General features: G+C 36.8%; 1 protein-coding gene across 1 annotated transcript in view; it reads right to left on the minus strand.

Moving 5' to 3' along the window:
• LOC114665849 (sprouty-related, EVH1 domain-containing protein 2-like) overlaps positions 1-23,412 on the minus strand; it is a 149,760-nt gene that overhangs the window by 11,990 nt on the left and 114,358 nt on the right. Inside the window, exons 2-4 of the mRNA XM_028820499.2 lie at positions 21,677-21,854; positions 21,168-21,336; positions 5,674-5,738 (exon numbers count right to left, since the gene is read on the minus strand). Of these exons, the coding sequence (XP_028676332.1) occupies positions 5,674-5,738; positions 21,168-21,336; positions 21,677-21,854 (412 nt within the window). The remainder of the gene's footprint in view (positions 1-5,673; positions 5,739-21,167; positions 21,337-21,676; positions 21,855-23,412) is intronic.

The following is a 23,412-nucleotide window of genomic DNA, read 5'->3' on the forward strand; positions in this document are numbered from 1 at the left end:
CTGCTGTCCGTGAAATCTATACCAATATTGTTATACCTAGTATACTGCTGCATATCAGGTACCTGTAAACATGCCAATTTTCAAAATCACTTAACTCTTTAACAGTGCCCATATTTTTCTCAGAATTGTGCACATGTTTTTACCCAATAACCTGCTTTAAATAAAAAAAATTCCCATATGATGCTGTCATTGACTGAAAAACCTTGTGTGTAATAAGCTACTGTGCTTACAGTTGTTTAATGCATATCTAAAGCCTGTTTTAGAAAGGTGATGCAATCTAATCAATATTGGTCTTTATAATACAGTACATTCTTTCTTCACAATATTCATCCCAAGCCATGTGTAGAAAAAAATATATACATCCTTAATGCTTTACTGTCAGTTAAGGCTAGTAATCAACTGCACTTGACTAATTTATGATCTTAAGAGTTACCTACTACCTCAATATAAAAATTCTACCTAGTTCACTAAAAATAAAGAAAACATTATGTGCAAATTAAAATCACTAAAAAATCAAAGGCTACATACAGGGATCTACAAGCCACTGTAAACAAGATAAAATGTTATTGTTTGACATTAATTGTATAGTTTAACCATTTGAAAAAAATAAAAGTAAGTCTTTCATGGATGGATCACAAGGATAAACCACCACCTCTCTCTAAAACAAATGGTTCACTATAGCATCAAGTTGCATGTGAAGGAACAAAAACACTTTGTCAAAAATGTCCTCTGGAAAGAAGAATCCATTCTGAACTTGATTGGTTGTTAAGCACTGTGACTTTTTCAAAAACCAAATAAAACGTATTACAATAGTTGAATCCTGCTCCTGAGGTTATCTGAACAACTGTTAAAATTGAGGTATATATATACAACTAATATAATTTAGTCTCTATATATGATATTTGGATATGGAATAAGTATTTTAAAAGCAATGATGCTAACAGTCACATTTAACAAAGAGCTGTGATTCTCAACGAAGTAAATAAAGTAAACAATGAAGCCAGACACAAATTGTCTAACTTAACTAATTATTTTGTGAGAAGTAACTCGAAAGCGACTTTGAACATGACACTTTTGCATCAATTAAAAAAAAGCTTCTGTAGAAGCGATTACGAGTAGTGATGTGCAAAACAATAGTGATTCGATTCATTTTGTTCAGTTCACCAAAATGATTAAAATGTTTGAATCGATTCATTTACTTAAAAAAACAGCAGCAAGCTATATTATAGTTTAAAACCTACAAATCTGTAACACCTTTAATCACCAAACAATATAAATGATATAAAAAGTAACCAAAAAAATAAATAATTCATACATAATAATCAAATAAGCATACCTTTTTATAACCTAGATGTTGAAAGAAACAAAACGTAAATGCATACATATTTTATGACAGAATAAAACTATTTCAGTTTTGGATTAAACTCCCACAATTTCTTTTATATCCCATCCTCTCTGACACAAACTCCCATATATACTGTATATCTTCAGTGAACTGAACTGAGATTCAATGTACTGCGAGTCTCTTTTCTGCAGTTCTTTCTTCCATTCAGTACACAAACGGATTCTTTTGGTGAGCTAGTTCAGTGTAACATACTGCAAGTCTCATTCCTCTGTTCAGTACGTGAACTGATTCTTTCAGTGAACTAATTTAGAGTACTGTACTGCTTAGTCTCTTGTCTGCAATATGTTCCTCCATTAAATACACAAACTGATTCTTTTGGTGAACTAGTTCAATGTACAGCACTCAGAGTTTCTTGTCTGCAGTTCGTGAATGAACTTGCAATGGTTCTGCAGATCAGTAGGGGCATACTGGCTCATTCAATCAGTCAGTGTACTCAGACGGTCACAGTCACTCATTCAGCATGAACTGATCAATGGGAGGTGCTTGGTGTCATCTACCAAGTCAGTCATTGGCTAGTTGTCATCTTGACAGTTTTCTTGAAACAGTATAGTGATAGGCTGTTCCCCAAAGACAGCAGCCATTTAAGTGAAGTTAAGATTACATCTCCGGACTGTCGCAGAATGCAATATAAAATGTAGCGCACACAGCACATGCTTCAAAAAGATTCGTTCTTTAATGTCATCAACTTTTTTTTTTTTTTTTTTTTATGAGCCACTGTTGGTTGGTATGAGAGAAACATTACATTGCATATGATAAAGTTAACAATACAATCCAACCAGTTGCCTCAATCTACTTATGTTTGACAGTAGATGAAGTTTTGCCTTTTGCTGAAGTCTCTGTACAATTATGAGCTGGGGAGCCACCGTGCCTTTACAAGAAAAAAGATCCACAGCCATTCTAAAAGAAACCTGAAAACACTGTTTCAGCTATTTAGCGGGTGCAATATGGGCCATCATAGCTGATTTATAACTATGTCATTGTTAGCAACTATACGTCCGTAAAAGAAGAAAATTTGTAGAATGAAATGGTTACACCTACTTTGATTTAGTCATACTTGCAAGCAACTAGCTTTGACCATGTTTAGAACAGTTACAAGTATAGACCACATTGCATATTTAATTATAATTCTTTAAAAGTAGTAAATGTCTGTCACTTTTTCTTTCCCAGATATATTATTCAAGATTTTTTTTTATTGTAAAGAGGTAGGAAAAAAGCACTACATGGAGAAAAAAAAAAGAGCACAATGGTAAAATAGAAAAAAAAGCTACAGAAATGTAGTGGATTACATGCAAATAAATTGTTTACATCATTACTGCTTTTATAATTACTGCATTTGAACAAAATCCATATTATCAAAGCATCCTTTATGAATCTTTGGTAGGTATAAAATTATAATTTTTGGTTTTAATCAATATTATCTACTTCCTCCATTAAAAAAGACAAACTGCAGATTCCAACAGTACTAACACTGGCAACACAAATATTCAGCATCCACTACTGATTGTTTATCATAAGTAAACCATTAGGTCTATAGGCAAACTTTCCTTTGACCTCCTGCTGCAATAAATCACTCTGGCAGGTAGCTGGGAAGCAGCTGTTAATGATAGTTTTACTGTGGAGAACAGGAAATCACCTTTTAACCCAGCCTGCTGTTCTTCATTTCTTATGACTGTGACAAAAGAACGGATGCAAATAAAATGGCAAGTGTCAGGAGAGTCTGGTCAAAACACTACAGGAAACCTGGCTAGCTGCATATCAGCCTGACAATCTTAACAAAATAAAGCAAACCTTTTTAAAATTATGTTATTTCCAGCAAAGAATATAATTTTATCGCCACTGTTTTATCTGCATTTAAATTGTCAAAAATGTAAACATGAAGAACTTAACACTAAATTCGTTTAAAACAAAAAAAGCCCATTTATCAGCAACATTTTACTTTTTAAATTTATAACAAAAAGTAGTATTTTTGATGATTGAGTTTAAAGTTATTTTACCTTAGGTTTATAGCATTTACTCAGAGACCTTAAATTGACCATGTTTTATTAAAACACATAGTAAATAGTTCTAAAATGTAGCTTATAGATAGTCATAGTAAATACTTCTAAAGTTTAGCTTACATATAGTAATTATTTTAAATTAGGCATGTATAATTACACAAATTATTTCAATAATATAAATCTAATTTTCAAAACTAAACTTATTTATTTATTTTTAAACTAGCAAAATACCTGCGCTTCGCAGCGGTGAAGTACTGCTTTAAAATTTTTATTAAGAAGAAAAGTAAACCTTTTTAAACTGAGGGAAAATATATCAATAATTATTTGTTAAGGATCTCTTTGTATACCACATTGTCAGTTCGGCCCTCCGGTTGTAATATGACCAAGCTGTGTGCTGAGCTTACTCTTGAGCATGCAACGTATAGTTGGCCATGTGAAAAGCAATCTTGCCTCAAATCAATGCCAACCTTTTGTAGGGTCTGTCCCTGAGATTTATTAATTGTCATTGCGAAGCAGAGCCTTACTGGAAACTGGAGGCGTTTGAATTGAAATGGGTTTCATCGATAACTTCGCATCCAGCTTTTGAGAGTTTAAACATTCATAAATATCGAAGTGTCCACTACTTAAACCATCACCTGTGAATCTAAGATGTTTAAGAGACATTGGTGGTTGTCCAAAGGTGTAATATATTTGGCCATTTCGGTACACTTGAAAGCGACAACCGAACAATTCAGCAGCAGCCATCAACTCACATGCAGAACTATGGGTGAAGGGCTTAAGCATTTCACTCTTATAGTGCTCCTGTGTAGTATAATTATCTCCTGTACCGTCATCAGTCCACACCTTGAACCTGTCCCAGTCATTCAATACATAAGACACAATGTTCCTCCGGATATCAAGAGTGAGCCTGATATGGCTGTGCAATATGTAACACAGAGAATGGAAAAGGCAGTCGCCATCTCCGGGCATGGAAACCACTCGGTAAGTGACAGTTCTTTATCGATGGTGATCACCTCGATAGACATGTTAATGGGGGTACAGTTGGAACGATAAAGGAAATGGGTACCTGAACAATGTAAACTAAGTCTAAAATACCTATGCAATAACTATAATCATAATAAACGAACAATAAAACAGCGGAGAAGCCGTGGATTAAATAAAAAGGCTGCAGTTATCAGCAGGGAGACGCGAATACCGTGGCGAAGCAAGGAAGAGAATGAAGAGACTGGAGCGATGGACGGCCTTATATAGGCAGGCAGCCAACTACGTGGGAGGCGTGGGGATGGGGGACCCAACGCCGCCTCACACGGCAACGGAGCTGCAGGCTATGGACGTATATATGTATGTAAGTAGGATTCAGTTAGCGTTGGAAACCCGCATACCAAATTTCTTGAAGATGGGCCCATAACTAACAAAGACCGTGGGAAAGCTCAATATGGCGGCTGACAGTGGTGTCATACCACCGAAATAAGTATGTAGATCGGTTTCGGTTAGCACAGGGAAGCCGCCTACCAAATTTCGTGAAGATAGGGCCATAAATAAAGTTTAACATGGTGGACGTTGTCGACCATTATTACCGTTACACGTAGAATTTTTAAATGAAACCTGCTTAACTTTTGTAAGTAAGCTGTAAGGAATGAGCCTGACAAATTTCAGCCTTCTACCTACACGGGAAGTTGGAGAATTAGTGATGAGTGAGTAAGTGAGGGCTTTGCCTTTTATATTAGTATAGAAGATGAAGGTAACACTTGCCAAGTTGTCCTATTACTAGATATACTGGAAATTTATAAATGATATATTGTCCACAGCCTACACTATTCAAACAAAACATTGTTGGAATGTTTCTTTTTCTTTAGTACCAACAATGAAAAGTTGAATTGTAAACACTGAAATTAAAATTGGGAATGCTGATGGAACATACTGAAGAAAACTATAAAAAATGAATGGCAGGACCAGTGACCTATGAATTAAAAAAGAAAAATGAAGAAAAAATTATAGGTTTGTCTGGACAATCACCCTGTTTTGACTAAGTTTATTTCCAATGCTTCTAAATGCTGAAGGTGAGGATACAATAGTATATTGTTAAATTTACTTAGAAAATGTGAACATCAGGCATCTTAAGACACTGGTGAACTATGAATACTTGGTGAGAGGAGAACAACAGTGGTAATGATGATCAGGAAAACAGATCTGATTAAAAATGATAAACAACAATATTTTCAGTAAACAAAAGAAGTAATTTTATGCATAGTAAAAGTTTTGTTCTCTTACCGTAAACACATCATCATCACCTAATTCAGCTTCATTTTGTATTGTTGAAGAGGAAGTTGTAGAACCTATAAATAAAAAAAATTAAAAGAATAAATGCTTGCCAACATAAAATAACATTCTCAAACCTGCAAATTCAAGGTGACAGAATACTGGCAACTTCACATGAACATGCCCCTCACGGAGATAATGCTCCCCTACGTTAACACAGCAGAACAGAAAAGTACATGACAAAAGCACACACTAACCAGGGTTATCAACATCAAACTCAGAAGTGACTAATAGTTTCTAGCTCTGCTAGTACCAATCATATTCCTCAGTTTAATACACAGAAATGAGGATTCCCAGGAGTTACCTATAACTGGAAACCATCCATCCATTTTCATATCCCGTTTATCCAGGGCAGGGTTACAAAGAAGTTTTTTTTTTGTTTTTTTTTGTTCTTTATTTCACCTTATACAATTTCTTGTATTAGGAATTTGTTAGTTTTCGCATACCCCTTGGGGTCAGAGCGCAGGGTCAACCATTGTACAGCACTCCTGGAGCAATTACAGGTTAAGGGCCTTGCTCAAGGGCCCAGCAGAGTAGGATCTCTTTTGGCAGTGACAGGGATTCGAACCGGTAACCTTCGGTATACTTTGGAGGCTATCCTAGCAATCATTGGGTGTAAGGCAGGAACACCACCAGGACAGGGTGCCAGTCCATCACAGGGTGGACAAACACACACAAGGGCCACTCCAGAAGTAACTCACGTAGACACAGGGAGAACAAACTCCCCGGTTTCCTTATTGAGAGGTAGCTGAACTACCATTATGCCATCACTTTACCAAAGAGGAAAGCTACATGCAAAAGTGCCGAGAAGGATTACTACTTTTTTCCAAGGGAGTAAAGTAGAAGGACACTATAATAGTGCTGCTGGAGTACACTATTCTTATGAATTATGACTGTTTGTCACTGACACTGAGCATGCTGTTCCCCTAGAACGTAAAATTAATTCAGTGGGCAAAAAAGTTTGGTAAGGTTTTAACACTGGATACATTAGTGGAGACAGGTTATTAAAGATACTAAGCAACAGAGTTGAATGAAAAAAATCAGCTTAAATACACATATCTTGAGGAATTAATCATAATATTTCATAAATTAAAGGGCATAAAACAAAAAATAAAGCAAATTGTTTATTATTGTTAGACCCATGCAGTTTGCTGTGGGAAATAGAATACATCATGCAAAAACCTGATGAAGAATTCCCTTAAAACATACAACCACACTCTTTAATTCTCTTTCCAGTATAAAAATAGAAGTGCCTGTGATTGATACTGAAATAGCATACACTTGAAACTTTGCTGTTATACACGTGTGGAATTGAAAGGGAAAGCCTTAGCATCCTGCCTGTGAAAATGCATTATAATGCATGAAAAAAGGAGAGAAAAACAGTACATTGTTTTAAACTCATGGCAAAATAAAACAGTATTTTCTACAGCCAATAAAATATGATTGAGAAATACACTGCTAAGCCGATTGTTTTACTGTGGTACATATTTAAACACTTTTAAGACTGATCTTAAATATGTTAAGTGGTATTTTAGTGAAGGTTATATAGTTAGGTAATATAGAAAAGAACATCTGCAATGCAGAAAAAATACTGTTAACATCTGTGGCATCTTATTAAAACAGATCAACATCAGAGGCATCTTCAAAAAGGCTGATAAATTGTGGTAGTTATATTAGCAAGAAGATCTCATTGATGTATCTATGCCAATGTTTTCTCTCTTGTTTCTAAGTTTTCACAGGTATTATGATCAATTTCCTTTATGCCAAAATCTTCTTGACATGTTAAATACTGTATAATGTGTTACAGAACTCAACTGAAGAACAATCAAAGTAATTGGAAAAATAAATCATGTGCTAATGATGATAGCATCTGACAGACAAGACAGAAGCAGATAATAAGGAAAAAAAAACTCTGACACATTCAAAGAAACCCATAAGACAACACATCTTTTGAGCTACAACTTGGAAAGCTAACATCACAGGTCACTTACTAAGAAATATTTATATTATTGGAGCTTACCTTTGAGATATGAAGTTAAAAATGTTCCATACTAAACGTACGTTCATCTGCTACTGTACATAAAGTATGTTTTGTTTGATTTTAACAGTATTAAATTTTAACTGCTATGTGCTTCTCAATTGAAAGTACACTGTAAAAGAAGCAAAGCCTAGGGCGAGAAAATGCCCAAAATGAAATAAACTGAAATATATATAGCTCATTTGTAGTTATAATGGTAAATAATTAGATATACCAAAAACTATTATTTCTCTCTCTCCAAAATATAATTCACTTTCTTTCAGTTTACAGATAACTGACAAAATAAAGGTATGAGCAAATGTGGGAAAACATTCTATTAAAAGCAAGTGCTTTTACAAATGTGGTCATGGAGATAATTACAATATGTTCTTTGCTCGTTTCCATTAAACTCCATCATGTACAATGGAACCTCGGGTCACGACCGCAAGTAATTTCCCCCATAGGATTGTATGTAAATACAATTAATCCGTTCCAGACCGTACGAACTGTATGTTTTTTTTTTTTTTTTTTTTTTTTTTATATAAATATTTTTAAGCACAAATATAGTTAATAATACCATAGAATGCACAGTGTTATAGCAAACTACATGTAAAAACATTGAATAACACTAAGAAAACCTTGAACAACAGAGAAAACTAACATTGCAAGAGTTCGCGCTATAGCGCTACGAACCGCTCGCTAAAAATACTTTTTTTTTTAAAATGAGTTTTAAGCACAGGGAAAAAAAATGAACATTTGAAAAATCTGTAATTTAATAAACAACCAAGAAAAGTAACATTGCAACAATGCACGCTATGAACCGATCGCTGTAAACAGAAGTGAAGTGGAGGTTAAAATCCAATAGAAAAAAGTCTTCATTAAATACAACGAGGTTAAAACAATGCTCGAAGCAGTCTCTTTAAAAACAAGCCCGGTGCATTCTATAACTGCCTTCGCTCCCTTATGCAGCCAGCTCTCTCTCGCACTCACTGCACAGGGAGAGACTGAACACGTGAGGAAATCATCGATGCGCAAAAACCGAAAGGGAAACTGGCTTGTTCGTATACCAAGTGTGTGGTCGTGAACAGATGCAAAAGTTTGGCAAACTTTTTGGTCGTAACCCGATTTGTATGTGTTCAGAGACGTTCGTGAACCGAGGTTCCACTGTACAGTGAATATACACACTGCTCAATAAAATGAAGGGACCACTTTAATCACACATTATATCTCAATGAATGAAATATTCAAGTGGAAAATCTTTACTGAGTAATACTGTGTAATTCGTAGGGAACAAAATGATGAAACAACAGTCAAAGGAAACCAAAATCACCAACCAACCAACAGATGGCTGGATTCAACACCACACTGAAAATCAAACTCAAAAACTGAAATCACAGACTAACTCAACCTGCGTGAATTTCATCTATGGCAACTGATATTATGGCTCAGTAGTGTGTATGGCCCTCACATGCCTATATGCACTCCAACAACATCTGAGCATGCTCCTGATGAGATGGTGGATGACGTCCAGGGCAATCTCCTCGGAGACTTGGATCAAGGCATCAGTGAGCTCCTGGACAGTCTGTGGTGTTACTTGGTGGTGTCGGATGCACCAATACATAATGTTCCTAAGGTTCTCAATTTGATTCAGGTCTGGGGAACAGATAGGCCAGTCAATTCCATCAATGTCTTTGTCACCCAGGAACTACCTACACACTCTGGCCACATGAGGCTAGGGATTGTCCTGTACCAATGGGAACCCAGGGTACATTGCACCAGTGTAAGGTCTGACAGTAGCCTTGAGGAATTAATCCTGGTACCTAAGAGCAGTCAGGGTGTCATTGCCTGGCATGTGGAGGTCTCTGCAACCCTCCCAGGATATGCCTCCCCTGACCCACCGCCAAACTGGTAATGCTGAGCACAGGTCCCACTAGAGGACATCAGGCCCTCATGCCACCCTCATAGAATCTGTTTCTGACAGTTTGGTTAGAAGCATATATGCCAGTAGCCATAAAGGAGCAGATATTGATCCTGCAGCTTGGCTGATATCCTTCTATGGCTCTGTCCAGCTATCCTCATGTAATTGTCTGTCTCCTGGTATCATCTCATCCATGCTCATGAGACTGCGCTGGGAAACACAGCAAACCTTCTTGTGATGGCATGTATGGATGCGCCATCCTGGATGAGCTGGACTACTTGTGCAACCTGAATCGGCTGCGGGTAGCGCCTCATACTACCAGTAGTGACAATGCCCTAGCAAAATGCAAAACTAGACAAAGAATCAGTCAGGAAGGATATGAAGAGAGCAATTCCATTCCCTTTTTGGGGTCTGTCTTGCAGTTCACATAATATTTTGACCAGTGTATATTTTATAAATGTAATATACAATATACACACACACTCTAGCTGTGTTTCATGAGACAACGGGCTTCAATTACAGTGCTGTTGGTTAATCGGGTGTATCAAAAGTACTATATAACTAGGTACTTTTCTATAGTACTTCAAACCCAGAGGCTGAGGGTTCAAATCCCACTACTAACACTATGTTACCATTAGTAAGTCCTCTGCCTGAGCTCCAATCGGAAAACCAAAAGAAATGTAATCAACTGTATGTCAAATGTTATAAGATGCCTTGGATAAAGGCATTAGTCAAATAATAACAATAGAGGACTAACACTGCTTGCTCTTGAAAATGCTGTACCCAATTGTACATGAGCAAAACATTCCTGCATGAAATCAATTCCTGCTTTTTTCTTACTTTCCTAGTGACTTGGATTTTTTTGATAGTCATTGTAAAAAAAACAATTTGTGAAACTGGTAATCAGTAGGAAAATGTAAAATCTGAGTATATATTAAAATGAACCGCCATAGTGAGGTAAAGGAAATGAACATAGGGTGTATATTTATTGGGATTTGACTCAATTATAAATCAAAACAATGGAAAAACTGTAATCGGCTGAGAATATTTATATCAAGTTAATACTTTACATTAGCGGGAGGAAGGTTACTACTTAGATTCTCTGACATTTTGGCCTCTAAGCATGCTGCAAATGTCCACAGCGTCTTTCTTCAGGGTGAGTCTGCTCCGCATTGCTAGCCTTTGCTCTCCGTAAGTGTTCACCTCTCACAGTTTCTGAACACCAATATTTGCATATGTCATGCCCACCAGGCATCCCTCTCAATATTGCCTCCAGCGCTGCACTGCTGACTGACATATAATAGCGTCTTACAATGCAGCATTGTAGATTTACCTATTATCATTTTCATTTGTTTACAACATTCTTTCAAGTAGAGCATTTCTTTTTAATTTTTTCATCACTTTTCCTCCATTAAACTCCATAGATGTAAAGGCAAAGCAGTGCTTGAAGAAGATATGCATAAACAGTGTTTTTGTTAATATCTCTGTAATTTCTCCTCCGGGATTAAAACAATGTGCCAAAATTTAGTGAATGATTGGGTTGTGTGTTTGCTTTTAGAGACAATTCAATAATAGAAAAAACACACCTTCAGACAGAAACAAGCTTTAAAAAAAGTGGGATCATATGCAGGTGCTGCCGGCACACACAAAATCTCATGATAATAGGAATCTTTAAAGCTTCATAATTTACTGTATTATCTGTTCTCTTTGGGGTCAATGTTTGTATTTTGCAGATGGTGCGTGGTGCTATGGATCTTAATGCTTCAACTTGATAGTCCTGAGGAAGACACCTTTGAATTATTTTATTCCTGATTCCTTGGAATTAAAGTGGTTTTGCAAGCATTTTTCTGGAGACTCTCTGTGCACTTCAGAACCCCCAAACATGAGAAGTGATACTAGAAGTTGAGTTGCACAAAAATGGATCCATATAAGCAACAGCAGCAGTACTATTCTTGGAATGACCCATTCCCTCCTGACACAGAACTGAGGGTGTTCACATTCATATTTATGCTAGAGATATGCTGTAAAAAAACAACTCATTCCAATGACCCCAAATGCATTCTCTTTAGTTTTAGCTGCATGCCCATGACGATTAGCTGAGACAGAGAAAATTATGTTGCAATCCCAGCCAATCTGTTGAGTGGCAATCCTCAGCAGGATATTCAAAATACACCTTTCAACAGGTTGTATGATTATGATTTTATGAAGCAGCAAATTCTTCTTCTTACCTCTCTGAGAACTTCAATCAAGAGCTAGAATGTCCATGTTTGGCAAATTGACCCGCACCATCCAATACGAGCCCAAGCCCAAGACTTTGTGAACCTAAATTACAGCTGGTTTAATGATGACCTCATAGAAGTCTCATTGAGACACTTGCTATGGTTGAGATGGTGAATGGCATCTTTGCGAAGAGATGCTAAGAAGCAATGTCCGGGGTCTGAAAAATTTGATGAGGAGAATGGAGGGTGTGCAGGCCACTTGGAGTGATGGGGGCTACCATAGACTGACACCTGGACCTGAGCTGCTGTTTGGTTATCGTTCTGCTCCTCAAGGTAGAAACTTTGATCAATCAGAGTTTATCCTGAAGCATTAACCTAAAAGTTCTACTCAGGGTATCCAATGCTGTACTTGTCACCTAATTATGCTGCAGTCTTTCACAACAGAATTATGCTACCCAAAACCGAAGGAGCGGTGCTCTGGAGGTCCCCAAGGAACCGAGCCAAGCTAATAATCCAGTCAAAAGATGTTGCTGGACTGTTGATTTTGGAACAACGGAGTTACTTTCACTGTGGTCAACCACTAGGTTGCATCACTAGAAGATGTGGTCTCTCCCTGGCCCGGTTCATGGAGATCAGCATGGCAGAAGCATGTCTTTCCATGGTTCTGTCCAAGACAGGAAAAAAAAACCATCTGTGCTTCTGTGGGGTTAGTGGGACAAGAAGTGTTTTCATTAATTGAAGCAAGTGTACAGTGATCCCTTGCTATATCGCGCTTCGCCTTTCGCGGCTTCACTCTATCGCGGATTTTATATGTAAGCATATTTAAATATATATTGCGGATTTTTTGCTGGTTCGCGGATTTCTGCGGACAATGGGTCTTTTAATTTCTGGTACATGCTTCCTCAGTTGGTTTGCCCAGTTGATTTCATACAAGGGACGCTATTGGCAGATGGCTGAGAAGCTACCCAACGTACTTTTCTCTCTCTCTTGCGCTGACTTTCTCTGATCCTGACGTAGGGGGTGTGAGCAGCGGGGCTGTTCGCACACCTAGACGATACGGACGCTCGTCTAAAAATGCTGAAAGATTATCTTCACGTTGCTATCTTCTGTGCAGCGACATGCTGCACGGTGCTTCGCATACTTAAAAGCTCGAAGGGCACTTATTGATTTTTGACTGTATGTTTTTCTCTGTCTCTCTCTCTCTCTCTTCCTGCTCCTGACGGAGGGGGTGTGAGCTGCCGCCTTCAACAGCTTTGTACCGGCGGTGCTTCGCATACTTAAAAGCCAAACAGCCCTATTTGACTCTGGTCCTGATGTGCACTCCTTTGAAGAGGAAGATATGTTTGCATTCTTTTAATTGTGAGACTGAACTGTCATCTGTCTTGTCATGGAGCACAGTTTAAACTTTTGAAAAAGAGACAAATGTTTGTTTGCAGTGTTTGAATAACGTTCCTGTCTCTCTACAACCTCCTGTGTTTCTGTGCAAATTTGTGACCCAAGCATGACAATATAAAAATAACCATATAAACATATGGTTTCTACTTCGTGGATTTTCTTATTTCGCGGGTGGCTCTGGAACGCAACCCCCGCGACGGAGGAGGGATTACTGTACATTCATTTTGTCCATACTAACATAAAACAATACAAGACTGTACTAATTCTACTGAAATATAGTGGCAATACAAAATACACAGAGTTTCAATGGCAATTTTGGACACTTGAACCTGGTCGATGCTACCGAGGAAAATATACAGCCTTTTCCCTTGAGCATTTCTTCCACTCCTCTTAAGACTGAGCAAGCTAAAGAAGTGGAGAGACTCGTTTGCCAGTGAAGTTGCTCCATAAATGGTTCTAGAAATTAAATCTTATTTGACTAGTGAAAATGAAGAGACTCCTTCCACGGAAAGGAGATTATGCAGTGAACAGATTACACAGTAAATTACTGAACTTTAATTTACTGTGCAATCTTCTCATTAGCTGGGAGGTGTTTTATTTTGCAAATTGTGAATGGCACTGTGGGAACTGCCTCCCTTCAACTTGAGAACCCTGACGAAGAAACCTTTAAACTCTTTTAATCCCAAAGAATTGTCATCTGGGGTCAAGCAAATGAAGAAGTTGTCAAAATTTCTGTGTTTAATAAAGGCTCCAATTTTCTCTATTCAAATACAAGAAAAAAAAAGTGTTTTTGCAAGCACTACTCTTTGTGCAACTCAGAATTCCAAGCATGAAAATACCTATGTATAATTAACACACACAAATGATATATAAACACACATACACTTTGAATAGTTCTAATCATAAATTGTAAAGTAGGAATTAAAACACTGGAATGAAATACTACAGACAGTTCATAACACATATAGCAAACAAAGACTAGCATGCCCATATTACACAGAAGTTAGACTTCTATTAGACAGAAACTATAAAATTAATGAAGCAACAATGGTAACATGCAGTGCTGACACAAGCAATGCAGTAAATGTAAAAAGACAACGGATGAAACAACATGAATAAAAAGAGACAGAGTGCCTCTCATCAGCTCCACTAACACATTATTAAAAGATTACAGTCAAACTGGCATGAAGAAAGCTTTCAATGAGGTAGAATAGCACTAGAAATACAAGAATAATAAGCAGAATGAGACTTAAAGCTCACAATGAAATCACCATGATAACTGAGCAAAGGGCAAGTAAAACAGATAATTTGACATTATTTAAAAATTTACAATGCAACTAAGGTGTGAAATATGCTATTTGTGATTGAGGTCATTAAGATATCAATTTTCTGAGACATTACTAGCTAAAAGTGAAATAGCCAAGAAAAAAAAATATCTTCCTTAATAATGTCTACTGTGACTTAATAAGGCGAGTATGTCGTTATTTAAATAAGAGGGGCTAACTTCTTTAAAAAAAAAAAAACAAAAAAAAAACCTAAAAGATTAAAAGAGCATGCCACAAGTTGGTCTCGTCCGTTAAGGGAGATGGATGTCTGAAGCGGAGCTCCGTTGCAGCGGCTTTATTTTTTTTCTCTTAATAATAATAATACTTCATTACATTTATATAGCGCTTTTCTCAGTACTCAAAGCACTATCCACACAGGGAGGAACCGGGAAGCGAACCCACAATCTTCCACAGTCTCCTTACTGCAAAGCAGCAGCACTAACCACTGCATTTCTTATTATCCCGAGGTATCCTGTATTTACCCAACCCAAGGAGTTTCTACTACAGTATATAAACATGAGTAACAAGAAAGGGGGTCAGAAAGAAACGGGAAAAAAAACTTAAAACTACACCCAAGTCTAGACAGGCACCAAGTGCAAGGTACACCCTTTCAGAGACTGACCTGGAACAGGCAGGCAAAAAACACCGACTTCCCAGGACCCCACTCCACTGCATCATCTCCAGTTGAGAGCAAAAATGGGAGTGAAGGTGAAAGTGATGCAGGTCACGATAGCTCGCTGATTCCAGAAGATCACTTGAAACTAGAAAAGGCCTTGCAGTCCGCACTTTCATCTACTCCTCGCGAGACTGAAGCATCGGCTGCAACTGGGGTTGCCACTTCACCCGCGGAGCACGAAAGCCAGAACAATTTGTCCAAACTGAAGGAAATGATCATAACATTGGCCACAGCCATAAATGAGCTCAAGACAGAAATTCAGAAAAATATGAAGAAAGAAATAAATGGCGTGCTCAAGACAAATGAGAAACTGCAAAACGAGACAAACGAGAAGCTGCGGCTGGAGCTGCAAGAGCTGCGGCAGGATAATAAAGACTTGGAAAAAGGTATATATAATCGTTTTGATGCAACCTTTAAAGGTATGCTGGGAAAAATTGAGGAACACATTCAGGAAAATGCATCTAAACTGGGAGAACTTGCCGATCAGCTGGAAGATGTTAAGCAGACGTTCACAACTCGAACTGAAACGGCAGAACATTCGGCATCTACCGCCATTGGAAAAGCTACAGCTGTGAATTCCGAATGCAAAAAACTCGGAGACAGACCTGCAGCTCTGGAAGATGGATGCAGAAGGAATAATATTAGAATCAAAGGTCTACCTGAAAATTGTTAAAGTCCAAACCCAGTGAAACTCGTAGCTGAACTATTATCAAAAATAATTGGAGAGGACTTTAAATCAGATGCCAAGATAGCGACAGCTTATTGCATACATGGATCAAATACCTCTAAATCTAGGACTCTAATTGTCCGCTTCGAGAGGTTACAATTTAAGCTTAATGTAATAACACTTCTCAGACAGAAACAAGAGATTATATTTGAAAATAACCAAATTCGTATTTTCCCTGATTTCTCACCCTCAACAGCTGCTAAACGTGCAGCTTTTTACAACATTAAACAGAGGTTACGGAAAGCCAATATCAGATACAGCCTCTTATATCCTGCCAAACTGAAAGTGGATATTCAAGACAAATATTACATCTTCTACACCAAGGAGGAAGCAGAAAAGGAGTTAAGAAAGCTGATCCCAACACTTTTTTGAAATGCGATAGCATGGCAAGAAGATATTACCTGCTTTCTGATCCACTTGCAACGATAAGGGTACCATAATTTTACATTCATTTCTCTTCTTGGACACTTTTTGTTTAGGTTTTAATTACAATTATAGACCTGCGTGTGTAAGAAATTAAAGAAGTTTTGTTTTTCTCTATTCTAAAGGAGACTGTTTAACATCATTCCCTTGGTTTATTGTTATTATTGCATTACAGTTTAAGATGCTTATCCAGGGTCACTTTTTAATACCATTTCCTGAGTTTATTGTCTTAATATTTCAAGACAGTTGAAGATTATATTTTATGCTTATAGTATTTGGACATTATCGGCAATAGATATCTGTACTTTCTAATCCTCAAACACCATTGCTGGGGAACTTGTTTTGTTCTGGATGTGCTCTGTCTCTAGGTATGTCAGAGGACTGGGACTTTGTGAAGTGGGGGTCCAGCCTCACGTGGTGAGGCAAAATGGGGGGGTGGGGGGATAAGGGGGGAGAGAGAAAGAGAGCAAGCTATATCTAATCTATCCTTTTAATCCTTATAATTATAACTACCAACGTGACAATAGGCTGCATGGCAATAACTCATGGGAAAATTGGAAATTAAGGTTAAAGTGGTCTTACTTCCAGTTAAGACTACAAAATGACATCAAAAATTCAGAATCAATGTCTCCATGATGGGACAGTTAACTTTGTGAGCTGAAATGTTAAAGGCCTGAATCACATGTTAAAGGCCTGAATCACGAACTAAAGAGAAACAAAGTATTCTCTCACCTAACAGGTCTAAACGCTAAAATAGTATTTTTATAGGAGACCCATTTACTAAGCAAGGATCACTTCCGGCTGCAAAAAGACTGGACTGGCCAATTGTTCCATTCCAGCTTTACAAAGAAAACTAGAGGTATGGGAATTCTCATACATAGAACAGTCTCATTTGTGATATCAGATGTAGTATCTGATCCTGAAGGGAGATATGTGATTGTCGTGGGCAATTTATTTAACTGTAAAGTGATTTTGATAAATGTTTATGCACCCAATGTCGATGATAAGGAATTCATACAAAACGTATTTGAATCCATTCCCAATGTGAACACTCATAAAATTATAATGGCTGGGGGCTTTGATTGTGTTTTAACTCCACTCTTAGACAGGTCTCCTGTCATAGGGGGGATGACATCTAACACTGCAAAGACAATTACACCGTTTTTAGCTGACCACAACTTACCAGACCCCTGGAGGTTTCTAAACCCAAACTCAAGAACATATTCCTTCTACTCACCAGTACATCATTGCTACTCAAGAATAGATTATTTCTTTATAAATAATAATTTCTTGCCTACAATTAAATCTTACATGTATGACGCTATTGTTATTTCCAACCATGACCCTCTGATCTTGAAGCTAAAATCATTATGCCCCACACACTCATCTCGCAGATGGCGTCATAACCCACTTCTATTAGCAGACAAGAACTGTACAGAATTTTTATCAAAACAAATCAGTTTCTTCCTAGAGACAAATACATCCTCAGAGGTCTCTGCAGGAATACTCTGGGAAACTCCAAAGGCCTTCTTAAGAGGACAGATTATTTCATATTTTTCCCACAGAAATAAATTAGAAACCAAGAAGGTCTCAGAGCTAACCAGCGAAATTACAAGAATAGATCAAGAACATGCCAGGTGTCCAAGTGAGGCTCTTCATAGGAAAAGGCAGGCTCTGCATTCAGAGCTTAACCTCTTAACTACAAATAAAACTCAACAACTCATTTTTAAATCAAGACATCATTACTATGAACATGGAGAGAAAGCTAATAAGCTCTTAGCTCAACAAATCCACAAGCAAGAAGTTAATAATGCAATCCCAGCAATCACCAACACAAACGGAGATAAAATCATTGACCATAAAAATATAATGCACACATTTAGAGACTACTATAAATCCTTTTATTCTACTGAGTTTAAAGAAGACAATCTAATGCATTTCTGGATACATTACAGATACCACAAATAGATACTTTTAGTGCAGAATTACTAGATGCTATAAAGTCACTTCAAAGCGGGAAAGCAGCAGGCCCTGATGGCTACCCTATACAATTTTATAAGAAATTTTCCACTCAGCAAGCTCCCCTCTTATTAGTAACATTTACAGAAGCTAGAGACAATCAAATTCTACCTCAAACGTTTTGCCAAGCATTAATTACTGTCTTTCCTAAACAAAATAAGGACTTATTACAATGTGCATCATACAGTCCAATTTTGCTTCTGAATAATGATGTTAAGATACTCTCCAAAGTCCTAGCTAGAAGGATGGAGAAAGTGCTGCCTTCGGTAATATCACAAGATCAAACTGGATTTATTGAAGGCCGACACTTAGCCTCCAATCTTTGACGCCTGTTTAATGTAATATATTCACCTGCAAAGTCAAACACCCCAGAGATATTATTATCGTTAGATACTTTATTAATGCTTTTTCTGCATCAATCTATCTATCATTTGATATGATTGAATGGAACTACCTTTTCACTATATTAGAGAAATTTGGGTATGGCCTGAACATTTGTGCATGGATCAAACTACTGTAAACCAATCCAGAAGCTTCAGTTTGTATTAACAACATTTGTTCAGACTACTTTAAACTAGAACGTGGTACCAGACAAGGATGCCCCTTGTCACCACTGCTATTTGCAATCGCCATTGAACCACTGGCAGTTCAATGTCGAAATGCTTATCAGATAAAGGGGATTATCAGAGAAGGACTTGAACAGAAAATTTCTCTATATTCAGATGATATGGTACTGTATATATCAGACCCACAAAATATTGTGCCAGCAGTATTCACAGCACTTACAAAAACTCAAAAGAGCTCTGGTCTCAGAATTAATTTGAATAAAAATGTGCTCTTTCCAGTGAATTCTCAAGCATACAATATTAGATTGGACACCTTCCCTTTTATTATTGTTATTATTATCAGTTTAAATACCTAGGGGTAAATATCTCAAGTAAACATAAAGCTCTTTATCAACAAAATTTCACCGTCTGTATGGAAAAAATTAAGCAAGACTTGCATAACGGTCAACCCTTCATCTCACTCTAATTGGAAGAATTAATGTTGTTCAGATGAATATCCTTCCTAAGCTTCTCTTTTTATTTCAAAACATTCCAATATACATCAATAAATCATTTTTTAAGCAATTAGATTCAACCATAACCTCATTTATTAAGAGCTTAAAGCATCCACGTATCCAAAGAGCGACCCTACAAAAACCTAAGGTAGAAGGTGGCATGGCTCTACTTAACTTTCAGTTTAATTACTGGGCAGCAAACATACAAGCTACAAAACCTGGATACAAACAGATGAATATACACAGGCTTGGTCCACAATAGAAATAAAATCCTGCAGTACTTCTTTATATTCCCTGCTTTGTGCCCTAATAAATGCAAGTTATCGCCAATATACTAATAACCCAATTGTGCTTCACTCACTCAGAATATGGAACCAATGTAAAAAGCATTTTAAGATAGAGAATCTTTTATCTGTGGCACCTTTGCATGAGAACCACCTTTTTCAACCCTCGCAAACATATGCAGTTTTTAATATCTGGAAAACATTTGGGATTAAATTGCTTAGAGATCTTTATATAGACAACATCTTTGCATCCTATGAACAATTACATTCCAAATTTAACTTTCCAGCAGCACATTTCTTTCACTATCTTCAAATTAGAAACTTTGTTAAACAGAACCTGCCCGATTTTCCTCATCTCACAACTTCCTCTATGCTGGAAAAAATATTGCTCAGTTTCGAGGACTCAGACAGCATTTATGCAATATATAAAATTATTTTACAGTCTTTCCCTTTCAAAGATCCAAGAGGACAATGGGAAAAGCATCGTTCAGTCAACATATAAGAAAAGGAGTGGAAGGTAACAATGCAGAAAATTCACTCCAGCTCCAGACAGACAGACAGACAGACACTTTATTAATCCCAAGGGGAAATTCATATACGGAGCTGCTGAAAAGGCTGCCACTGTCGGCGGCGCCAGAACTGTCTTGCACATCTGTCTCGCTTAAAACTGTCCAAAATGTTTCCAGGGTAAGATCCAACCTGCGAACGCTGCAATCAAGTTCCAGCCTCACTGGGTCACATGGTTTGGGCCTGCACCAAATTAACATCATTTTGGAGAATAAGCACCTTTCAGAAAGCCTTGGTGTCACTATTCCTCCTAACCCATTAACAGCTGTGTTTGGTGTTCTTCCAGATGGGCTTAAAGTGGAGAAGGACAAACAAACTGTGATTGTCTTCACTACACTATTGGCACGCAGACTTATTCTGCTAAACCGGAAGAATCCTAACTCTCCTCTTTTAAGTCAGTGGGATGTTTTATATTATTTGAAATTGGAAAAAAACAAATTCTCAGTTAGAGGATCTGTGCAGAACTTTTTCAAAACGTGGCAGGAACTAATCAATAATATTTTAGAATAAGCTCTTAAAGCACTGAGGAAGTAGATTCTCTTCCCATTTCTTTTTCTTCTCCATTTACCTTTATCCGCCTATTAAACTCATGAATTTATTTATTTTTACAAGCTTTAAGTTGTACTCCGTTGGCCATGCTCTTTCTCAGGGGTAGGGGTTGATTTGTTTTCAACCCTATTTTTTGTAAAAATTGATCTATTTGTATGGAATGATTACAATAAAATCAATAAAAATTAAAAAAAAAAAAAAAAAAGCATGCCATACCTATACAGATTATTTTCAGAAGGAACACATTTAGCTAAGAATTTACATTACCTTCTGTCAAGTCTTCGATTGCTTTTCTTACACCTCTGTCAAATGCACGTGCATCAGCAGGACTCTGGAAAGTGAGCCCAAACCTTTTACTGTCAATTATCCAGTGATGAAATGTGGGTGTGGCCTTGGTGTATATCAAATCTTTCTTTAAGAAACATTCAAGCACCACCTACACAGAGAGAAGTGAAAAAATATAGTAAGAAATCCTTTCAACATCTGCCATTTTATTTAAGCATTACAAGCTTGCAGCATTCAGCTTTGACTTTGATCTCTGGAATTTAAGTAGTGTGCTTGTCAAAATTTCCAGAATGATGATGAGTGTTTATAGCATAAGCAGATCAATTAAAACAAGAATCAGAAACAGGTTTCTCAAGATTTCCTCTAAATTAGCATGACTTTGGTTTAAATCCTGTTTTCCCTCAATTTTGAAAGAATAGATTGTCGTTAAGAACAGACATTTCATACAGCATTTATTATCTTGAAATGTAATGAAAACCATGTTAACATACCTGTTTGTCTTTCAGCCTCTCCCCATGAATGAGGAAATCACTTTTTCCATTGTTATCTGACTGAGTGACTTTACAGACTCCTACTCGACTAAGGCCACCTCCTTCTTGTGAAAGCCATCCTCCACTTGAGTCATCACGGGTCATAACCACTGCTTTGACACGGGCAATGTAACTGTCACTGTTATTAAAAAAAAAAGGGGGGGGGGGGGCAAAAATTATATCAATACAAAGTTTATTATATTAAAAAAAGTGACTACTCCCACATCTCAGATACAGTTGCAATATCAAACTAATTAGAGACAACACTGGTCCAATTTGACTTTGTTTAAGCCTTGCATTAAACATCTGGTTCCGTCAACATTGCATTAGAAGGAGAAAAAAAAAAATAAAATAAAAAAAATAAAAAAAACAGGTTCAGAAAACATATGGATAAATTACACCCTAGAAACTTGATTTTATAAACTAAAAATAACCAAAAGGATTTTGCATAATATAAATTGTTTTTGGTTGATTTTAATTGTGAGATTTTGGAATATATAAGAGTTTGTTTACTTATTCATTTCAATTAAATACATATAAATAAAACAGCAATAAAGCAGGAGGTGATTAAGACTTGAGCCTTTTTTTGTCAAAAGCACAAGTAACACAAGCCTCCAAAAGGAAATACATGCCTCTGTAAAGATTAACTCCTTTTGCTCCTAAATGTAGGTAAATGCAATGTTTGTTCAGTTTGTCTACCACTTGTTTTAAATCATTACATTTCAAACAGACTAAACTTAAAGTGACTTTCCTTGGTTAAGTTCTTATAAAATAAGTATTGTACAGAAAATTTCCCAGAATAAAATTCTGAATCTTTTTGTCCATGAAAATATTTCCAATTTGTAACATGGTGTCAGGTACAAAGATTTAAACTGCAATGCCTGTTCAATTTCTGTAACTCTTAGAGGGCATCTGGTAATTCAAACGACAAGGATGCAGTATGATGCTGGATGATTGTGTTCAAACAACTGATAATGTATATAATACAAATGCACCCAACTAAAAAGAGCAGCAGGACATTCATCACTAACATATCTGACATAAAAATTAGATCAAAGCCATTTACAAACCCCATACAACTGTTGATCTGTCACCTGTTAATTATCTGTACCAGTATTATTTAGCTTTTTTGAAAGTGTTTAAGGTTATTACTACTTATTAATTGGCTGAAACCTTTATCCAAAGGAGACTTAAAACATTTGAGACACAATTGGTCACATTTATTTTATTTATTTCCAATTAGAGCACAGGCAGGTGAAGTGATTAGCTCAGGGTCACACAGTGTCAGTAGGGGAATTTCACCACAAAAACTTAGGATTTGAAGTCCAAAGCCTTAACCATTACACCACACTGTCAAAAAGGCTCGGGCTACATTGGTCCAAACAGTTAAAAGTTAACTGAAAATGCTTTTTTCATTCTCTTGCATGTTTTTGTTTAGGGATATGCCGATCAGGTTTTTTAAGGCCAACAGTGATTCCAATTTTTTCTTTCTTTACCCCTTTAAAAACCTTTAAACAAATGTCTTATGCCCTATATTGAAGTGTATTTTATAATTAAACTATAAATCAAAGGTGTTAACTGTTCATTTTTTTATTAACAAAACTAAATCCTGTAGGCATATTGTTCAGTGACCATAAAATACTAAAATAAATAAAATTTCCTAATAAAATATGAAAAAAAATACTTATCCATAATGC

Source organism: Erpetoichthys calabaricus, chromosome 15 (genome assembly GCF_900747795.2).
Source record: "Erpetoichthys calabaricus chromosome 15, fErpCal1.3, whole genome shotgun sequence".
Taxonomy (NCBI): Eukaryota; Metazoa; Chordata; class Cladistia; order Polypteriformes; family Polypteridae; genus Erpetoichthys; species Erpetoichthys calabaricus.